The sequence below is a fragment of the Bison bison genome, unplaced genomic scaffold (genome assembly GCF_000754665.1).
Source record: "Bison bison bison isolate TAMUID 2011002044 unplaced genomic scaffold, Bison_UMD1.0 scf7180017864167, whole genome shotgun sequence".
NCBI lineage: Eukaryota > Metazoa > Chordata > Mammalia > Artiodactyla > Bovidae > Bison > Bison bison.
The window spans coordinates 961,349-969,856 of record NW_011494739.1 but is presented as its reverse complement, the minus strand read 5'-3'; the positions used below and the strand labels follow the sequence as shown (position 1 = coordinate 969,856).

At 49.0% G+C, this 8,508-nt stretch overlaps 1 protein-coding gene across 1 annotated transcript in view; it reads left to right on the top strand.

Moving 5' to 3' along the window:
• The window catches only part of CCM2L (cerebral cavernous malformation 2-like), a 20,895-nt gene that overhangs the window by 6,395 nt on the left and 5,992 nt on the right, over nucleotides 1–8,508 (top strand). The window contains exons 6-10 of the mRNA XM_010841882.1: nucleotides 2–46; nucleotides 2,564–2,699; nucleotides 4,793–4,856; nucleotides 7,189–7,318; nucleotides 7,815–7,953. Coding sequence (XP_010840184.1) covers nucleotides 2–46; nucleotides 2,564–2,699; nucleotides 4,793–4,856; nucleotides 7,189–7,318; nucleotides 7,815–7,953 — 514 coding nt within the window. The remainder of the gene's footprint in view (nucleotide 1; nucleotides 47–2,563; nucleotides 2,700–4,792; nucleotides 4,857–7,188; nucleotides 7,319–7,814; nucleotides 7,954–8,508) is intronic.

The following is an 8,508-nucleotide window of genomic DNA, read 5'->3' as shown; positions in this document are numbered from 1 at the left end:
CCCCGACGCCTACTGCAACTTGGTCATTCTGGCTGTGGCCAACAGGGTGAGCCCGAGGGCACCCTGAGTCCCTGCACCCTGCCTCCAGGGCATGTCCTTCACCCCCGCCCCCACTCCCTCCGCACCGCCCCCTCCCGCTCCCCATCCCTCTGTCCCCGCCACCCCCTCCCCCTATCCCTCGCCCCCACCCCCGCAACCCTCCGCCCTCACTTCCCCGTCCCCTCGCCCCTTTTCATCTCCCTCTTTTGGCCCTACTCTCCAGGATTTCAGGTACTGTGTGCCCATAACGGCAAAAGGCTTCTACCCTCCAGCTCCGGGACACCTCAGGGACACCTTCCCCTTACTTGTCCCGGAGGGATGAAAGCTCAAAATGGCCCAGACTTGATCTAATCTCTCCTCCAGCCCTCCTCTTTCCCCAAAGTCGTCAGTCTCCGCACTACCACAGTAAGAATCATGAGGACAGTAATTTCCAGCACGAATTGAGTGCCCGACCTGTGCCAGACAGGAAACCAGTATTAATCATTTTGTTCTCACGTTAACCCCTAGAGGCAAATATTACCATCATTCCTATTCTACAGAGAAGGAAACAGACACAGAGGCTAAGCAACTTGTGCAAGGTCACACAGGAAGCAGGCAGTGATTTCAACACTGGGACCCAAAAGTTCAGAGCCTGTGTTCTTGGTAACAACGGTCATCACCCAAAGCATAAGATTTCCCGCCATTCTTGCTCCACCCTCTATCCTCCACATTCACCCTTGCTTTTATTTATTTGACCATGTTCATTGAGTACCAGCTTCTGCTAGGCATTGGTCTAGGTGCCATGGATACAGAAATGAACAAGACATAATTAGTGTCCTCTCTTAGGGAGCTCACTGTCTAGCGGACACCTTCAAACCCTGAGACTTGTAAGCTTTTTCTCTGACCCAGGGTCTTGAACTCCCCTATGTATAAATCCCATGTGGTGAACAAAATAGACACGGTGCCTCTTTAGAAAGAAAGGTGGATAGTAACCAGTAAACTCAGGCTATGGAGCTGACTCGAAACACTTTCTCATTTATCCTTGGCACCTAGAAAAGTGCCTGGCATATGTATGCGTTCATGCTAAGTCACTTCAGTCATGTCCAACTCTTTGCAACCCCATGGACTATAGCCCACCAGGCTCCTCTGTCCACGGGATTCTCCAGGCAAGAATACTGGAGTGAGTTGCCATTTCCTAGCTGCTCAATAAATATATTGAGTAGATGGATTAGTTCATAATATATTAGGATATGTTGTGATAGGGACCAAGAAAAAAACAGGCAACTTGAAATGATAAGGAGGAAGGAGATCCATTTTTCAGAGGGAAAGTGAGTTTGTGCCTTTTAAACTGAAATGTGGAAGAGAGAAGGAAGCAGCAGGGCAAAGAGCCAAGAAAGTCCATTCCAGGCATAGGCACCAGTGTACCCTGTTTATTCCTCTAGGCTGAGAGGGATTTAGGCCTTACCTAATTCACCTCTGAGACTCCATAACCCAGCACAGTGCCTGCCACACAGTGGAAATAAGTAATAATTTGTAGAATGAGTAAATAAATAAGGCTTTTTTCCGGGAGTATCTGAGCCTCTGGCCTTCAATCTGAGGCATCATGGTCCCAAGAAGGGTACAGGAGTTAGAGTCAAAAAACCTGGGTGCCAATATTAACCAAAGCCATGAGCCTACTGTGTGAGTCATTTATCCACTGTCATGAAATAAGGATCCCGTCTTCTCTGTCCACTTAATAGGGTTATTATAAGGATCAATCCTGGTTTAATGATAACTTTACTCCCTCATCCCAAAATGCCTGTCCTAAGGTTACATTTTAATTTACACCCTGGGCTGACTTTTTTAGAAGCACAAAATGAGAAATGACTTCATAAAGATGGACTCTTTATTAGTTGTCTTTCTATATCTCTTACTAAAGAGGTAAACCAAAAAGGCAAATTCCTCTTCAAATTCGCCATCTCAAAAAAGTGTTACCCAAGAACCTAAATACCTTCCTTCTATCAGGGACTGAAGTTTATATATTCATCCTGCTTCCATTTTTGCCCTGGGTGCCAGGAAGCTCACATCTAAATATGGCACAATAACTATGTTGAGCCTAACATTTTCATACATGTAATTCTTCCTCCTCTTACTAGGTATTAGGAGACTAGGGTTCTAGCCCTGGCTAATCACTTTAGTCTCTGGGTTTCAGCTTCCTACGTGTAAACTTAATTTAATTTAGCATAAGCATGCTAATGTTTAATTTAGCATAAGCTTCAGGAAGGCCCATAATTCTCCCATAAACTGGGGGTACCTGTGTGTACTTTTCAGAGCATGAGAGTTACAGTTTTCACACGATTCTAGAAAGACCAGTAAATGGCTATTTCTATAGAAGCCACCCAGAGCATGGCTAGATAATTTTGATGGAAAATGACCTTAGAGTGGCTCTAAAGTCGCCCATAGTTGAGTGTGTGCCCTTGTGTGCCCGCTCACACTGCGTTTTCAGGAAGCAGGGGCATCCTGATCACAGAAGAGGGACTGAGCTCTATCCTTCTCTCTGGACAAGGATGCTGCTGAGGAGTCCTGTGCCCTCATCTGTCAGGTCTTCCAGATCATCTACGGGGACCAAAGCATTGAGTGCGTGGACCGGGCCGGTTACCACTACACATCCACGCCTGAACGGCCGTGGCTCTGTAGCCGCAGTGAGTATTCCAATTCCTGGCCAACCTTCCTGCGAATCATCCTGAAAGGACAGAGGAGGTGGGGGTCAGGGGCAGGGTAGGGGGTGATATGTCCCAAGACTGGGGCCAACAAAAGCCTTTAGGGGTCCTGACTTCTACAGCAATTACAGTGTACCCCCAATATATAGCTAAAATAAAATGTCCAATTTCATAATGACCTCAAGCCTAGCTTTATAATAAGCCCTTTAGAGGTGAACTCTCTCTCCCTTTTGTATTTTGGCATCCCAGGGGCATTGTCTGTTTACTGAGCCATCTAGCCCTACTAGGACTCTAGGTCAAAACCAAGATTTCAAGACTGGTCCTTGAATGCTGTCAAGGGCTGGAATGCAGATGAAATCAACAGAGATTTGCTGAGCACCAGCTATGTGCCAAGCACAGACCCAACGTGCCACATGTTTATAATCCTCATAACAACCTCATCTGTCCTGTTTACCACTGTGTCCCCTGTTCCTAGTGGAGGATCAGGGCCAGACGCTCAAGGTGTATTTTCTGAATGGATGAAAGAACTGAGGCCTTATGAATCCAGTTTTAATGGACGAGGCTATTAAGGCTCAGAGCGGTCAATAAATGTCTCAAGGTCACACAGCTGGCAAATGACAGAGTCAGGATTCAAACCCAAGTGCACCTGATTCTAAAGCTTCCATCTGCAACATGCCTCCTTCAAGGCCCCAAAGTGAACTTCCTCAGCCAGAGCTCCCTCAGGGTGGTCCCTGTTTGCATAGCTCCAGCAACAGGGAGTGGGCTCTTTCCTCCTGGAGGCACTCCCATCTGTGGGAACTGTGGTTGTTGAGAATCTGGGAAAGTTCATTGACTCTCCCAGGGATGATGGAGAAATAAATAAGATAATTCAACAAATATTTCTTGAACACCTGAGTGTTGGATCCTGCTAATCCCCAGGATGCACTGGTGACTAAAATCAGACATGGTCCTCCCTCGGAGGCTTGCATTGCTGAAATCAGCTGACAGTAATTAAATTGTTACACAGGGACTTCCCTGGTGATTCAATGGCTAGGACTTTATGCTCCCAAGCCAGGGGTTCCGGTTCAATCCTTGGCCAGAGAACTAGATCCCACATGTTGCAACCAAAATTTCGCATGCTTTAACTAAAGATCCTGTGTGCCACAAGGAAGACCCGATGTACTCAAATAAATAAAAATATTTCTTTGGGCCATACTGGCCTTTACTGCTGCTTGTGGAGCTCCTCTAGTTGCAGCAAGCGGGGGCTACTCTGTAGTTGTGGTGCGCACGCTTCTCATTGTGATGACATCTCTTGTTGCAGAGCGCAGGCTTCAAGGTGCATGGTCTTAGTGGCCCCGCAGCATGTGGAATCTTGCTGGACCAGGGATCGAACCAATGTCCCTTGTATCGGCAGGTGGATTTTCAACCACTGGACTACCAGGGAAATCCTGTTTTTGTTTTTTTAAGAAAAATAACCTACTTTAAAAGAAATAGTTACACAAATAAAATGCAACCACACACTCTTGTAGGAAAATATATAATGAGAAACCAGCCTGACCTGGAAAGTCAGGGGAGTATCCTGAGGAAGTGCCACTAAGTGAGCCAAGGGGGAGGCCAGTACCTGTACCAGGGTCAGGTACAGAGCAAATTCTCTGTACCCGGTGCTCCTTTCTCCTCATGATTTTGACCTCCTTCCCTCCAAAGGTCTTTTTTTTTCTGTCTCTCTCTCTCAAACATATATGGCTTACAAACCCTACAGCAACTGTTCCCTGGCTTGCTCTCCCCAAGGTCCCCATGAGTAGGCAGGAAGGTGGTGTTGTCCCAACCTTGGGGAAGGTGAGGGCCAGGAGGAAGAGGTGGGTTGCCCAAGGTTGTCTCTGTGTTGGTGGTGGGGGCAGGAATCCTGGTCACAATCTTCCAGTGGCTGCCCGTTTCACTCAGTGCGTAAGCTAACTCCTGTACGATTGCTTACAAGGCCATCCTTGCTCCAGCCGCCATCTTTACTCCAGGGTGGGGCTGAGCTTGGGGCCTCAGGGACCCGGGGATATTGGTCCCTGCTTTGCCACCACTCACTGCCCTCTCTCTGCTGCCCCCAGGTGAGAGCTGCCGCACTGACGGGACCTATGCCTATGACGCGGACTTCAGCTGCTGCAGCTCCTTGTGGGTACTGCCCTGGCCAGGGATCCCACTCTGGTCCCTCTGTCCCTGCACAAACAGGACTGCTCCTCTGGGCACTCTTGAGACCCTGTGGGCAAGAGAAGATGGGGGAAAGTGACTCCACTTTGATTTGTGCTGAGACACTGGTCTCTGAGCCTGAGGCTCTAGTGAGCTGATAGAATCCAAACCCCAGAGAGAGAGACAAGGCAGCCAGAAGCCAGAACTAGGTCCACAGGACCCTGCCGCTCTTCCCCAGTCATCCAGACACTCAATGGCCTGCAGAGGCCAAAATCACAAATAATGCCAAAAAATCATTTTGGCTTCATGGAATAGAAAACTCTAAAAAAGAGCCGTTTAAACAAGAGTTTCCTCCCCCTCCCCCTCCCTCTTACATAAAGTAGACCAGGAGTTCATGGCCTTGTGGTCATCAAGGACCCAGACGTATCTTTCCAGCCTCCCTAACACTTGCTTTCATCCTCCAAATCACCTCATGGGCCAAAATAGTGGTAATAGCTCCAACCATCACAGCAGGTCTTTAATTCTTTGCTAAAATTTCCACCTGATGGCTTCTGCTTACATCTTATTGGCCAGAACGTGGTCTCATAGCCACAACTAGCTATAAGCAGGACTGGAAAACACAGGGTTTTTAAAAAAGTCTCAGTGCAGAACATTGTCTAGGGTTCTATTTTGGATGATCAACCACCCAGTTTGCTCAGGATTTAGATGTTCCCCAGGACATGAAATTTTCAGTGCTAAAACTAGGAAAGTCTCAGGAAAAGTGAGACACGTTGGTCACCGTAATTCTGTTGCTAAGGCCTTTGGACAAGGGCAAGTCTCTGCCGGTGATATATGCCTTACTTCCCCCCCACCAACTTTTTAGCAGCAATGTATTTGCCTAATACTGTGTGCCCTTAGGCCAGTCCTTAAACAATCTGCTGTATGCTAGAGAGACAATAGTCATGACAATGAGTAACTTTTGAATGTGCTATGTGCCAAGGGCTATTTTATAATGCACTTCATTTAAAAACTCTATTTCTCACGACACCAATTTTTTACCATCCCATTTTATAGCTAGAGAAATTGGAAAATAGAGAAGTTAAGTAACTTGACACAAGGTCAAGAAGCTAGTAAGTTGTTGGCCTGGGGTTTGAACCCAAGTAGGCTTAGAATCCACACTAAACGTACAGTGCTTCTATAGAGCTAATCATTGACGATGGTTCTGGAACAACATAGAGACCAGGAGGCAGAGCCCAAGGCTGACTTTTATTTAAGCAATATTTATTGAGTACCTACTCTGTACCTACCCATGACACAGAGGCTTTTCTGATGCCCCCACCAAATGTCCTCTCTAACCACTCTGTCCCTCACACCCTCTGTCGCAGCCACAGTGGCCTTCTGGCTGCTCCTCAGACTCACTGTGCAGATCCTGCCTCAGCATCCCTGTGTGCTGTGCTGTGTGCTAGGGATACAGGGGGAGCAGGGCAAGAATGAGACCTGTGCTCGGCACAGAGGAGGTACTCAGCAAACAGAGAAAACCAAGGTCTCTGCTCATGCGTGCTTGCAAGTGTGGCAAAGGGACAGGGAAATCATTATTTAGTAGCAATAAGCATCAACAGTAAGAAACATGACCGGGAAGCTCAGAGAGTGGCTGCAAAAACCCTGCCTCATCTGGGGAGTCAGGAGGGCCTCTCCAAGGTGACGACACTTGAACTGAGACCTGATGGATAAAAAGGGGAAGAGCACTCCAGGTAGAGAGAACAGCAAGTGCAAGGAGGCTGAGGCAGGATATGCTTGGCGAGGCTGAGGAGCAGCCAGGAGGCCACTGAGACTGCGACAGAGGATGTGAGGGACAGAGTGGCTAGAAAGGACATTTGGCGGGGGCATTGGAAAGGCCTCCATGTCATGGGTAGATTTATAGACTTTGTGATCATATTGGACAGAGGGTCTATCTTGGTCAGGAGGGATCAGGGAGAACTCTCCCGAGGAGGTGACTTTTAAAATGCAATGATGAGGAAGAGTTAGCTGAGCACACAACAGGGAAAGAGAGGCATTCCAGGCCGAGGTAATAGCATGGCCAAAGGCCCAGAGGTGAGGAGGTACTTGGAGTATTAGAGGAAAAGCAAGAAGACAGGTGGCCTGAGCCTAAGCAGCAAGGGTGAGGCAAGGCTTAAGAGGTGGTGCAGGGCCAGATCACAGGAGACCTCGAGGGCCAAAATGGGGTCCAGGAGGAGGGCTCAGTCCCAGGGCATGGGTGGCTGTTCCCTCCCACCTTCAGCCTACCTCATGGAGAGGAGCTGGAGAGAGGGAGTGAGGCCCCTTCCCTCTGTTCCTGCAGCAACAGCTCCCAGGACACATTTGAAGCCTGTTACAGCGGCACGTCCACACCCTCTTTCCATGGCTCCCACTGCAGCAGCAGCGACCACAGCGGCCTGGGCCTCGAGCAGTTACAGGATTACATGGTCACGGTGAGCTGGGGCAGGCAGGGTGGCCAGATATTTCAGGAATCATGAACAATCCTGGGCATAACTGAAGTGTAAGACCTCAGAGGTCAGGGCAGGGCATGACATTCGGAGAATAAACGGAGTCAGCCATGAAAGACCTTAATGAATGTCAGCTAGCAGTGAGTGCTGGCTTTATACCGGGCACTGTTCTGAGCACCTATAATCTATCATCTCCTTTCATCTTTCAACAACCCAAGAGGGAAGTGCCATCATTATTCTCACTTTGTGATGAGGAAAGCAAAGGTTAAGGAGGTTATCATCTGCTCATGATCACAGAGCTGGTCAGTAAAGGGGCCAGGATTTTAAATTAGGCAGCTTGAGCCCACATCCCACTCTTAGATGCAGCCCAAGGGGTCTGGATGTCCCCCAGGAGGCCAGCTTTTCAGAGGAGGGCTGGGCTGGATACATCCAGCTCTGGGTCTTTTAGGCAGGGGAGTAATTTCAAATGGTGCACCCACAGTTGCGGACTAAGCTGGGGCCCCCAGAGATCCAGCAGTTTGCGTTGCTGCTTCGGGAGTACCGGCTAGGGCTGCCCATCCAGGACTACTGCGCAGGCCTGCTGAAGCTCTACGGAGACCGGCGCAAGTTCCTCCTGCTCGGTGAGCCCCCTGCCCAGGCTGGGAGTGTTCACTCTTTACCCTTTGACCAACCCCACGTCCAAGGAGCCATGGCTGCGTGGGCGCAGGAGGGCCTAGAGGAGCTATCCCACGTTGAAGGTCAGGAAGGGCGGCAGTGAGGAGAGGTACCTACCCTCGTCCAAGGTAAGGAGCAGCGGCTGCGCTTTGCTGGAGCAGCTGTAAAGAGATACCCCACGCCCAAGGTAAGAGAAACCCAAGTAAGATGGTAGGTGTTGTGAGAGGGCATCAGAGGGCAGACATACTGAAACCATACACGCAGAAAACTAGTCAATCTAATCACACTAGGACCACAGCCTTGTCTGACTCAATGAAACTAAGCCATGCCCGTGGGGCAACCCAAGATGGGCAGGTCATGGTGGAGAGATCTGACAGAATGTGATCCACTGGAGAAGGGAATGGCAAACCACTTCAGTATTCTTGCCTTGAGAACCCCATGAACAGTATGAAAAGGCAAAATGATAGGATACTGAAAGAGGAACTCCCCAGGTCAGTAGGTGCCCAATATGCTACTGGAGA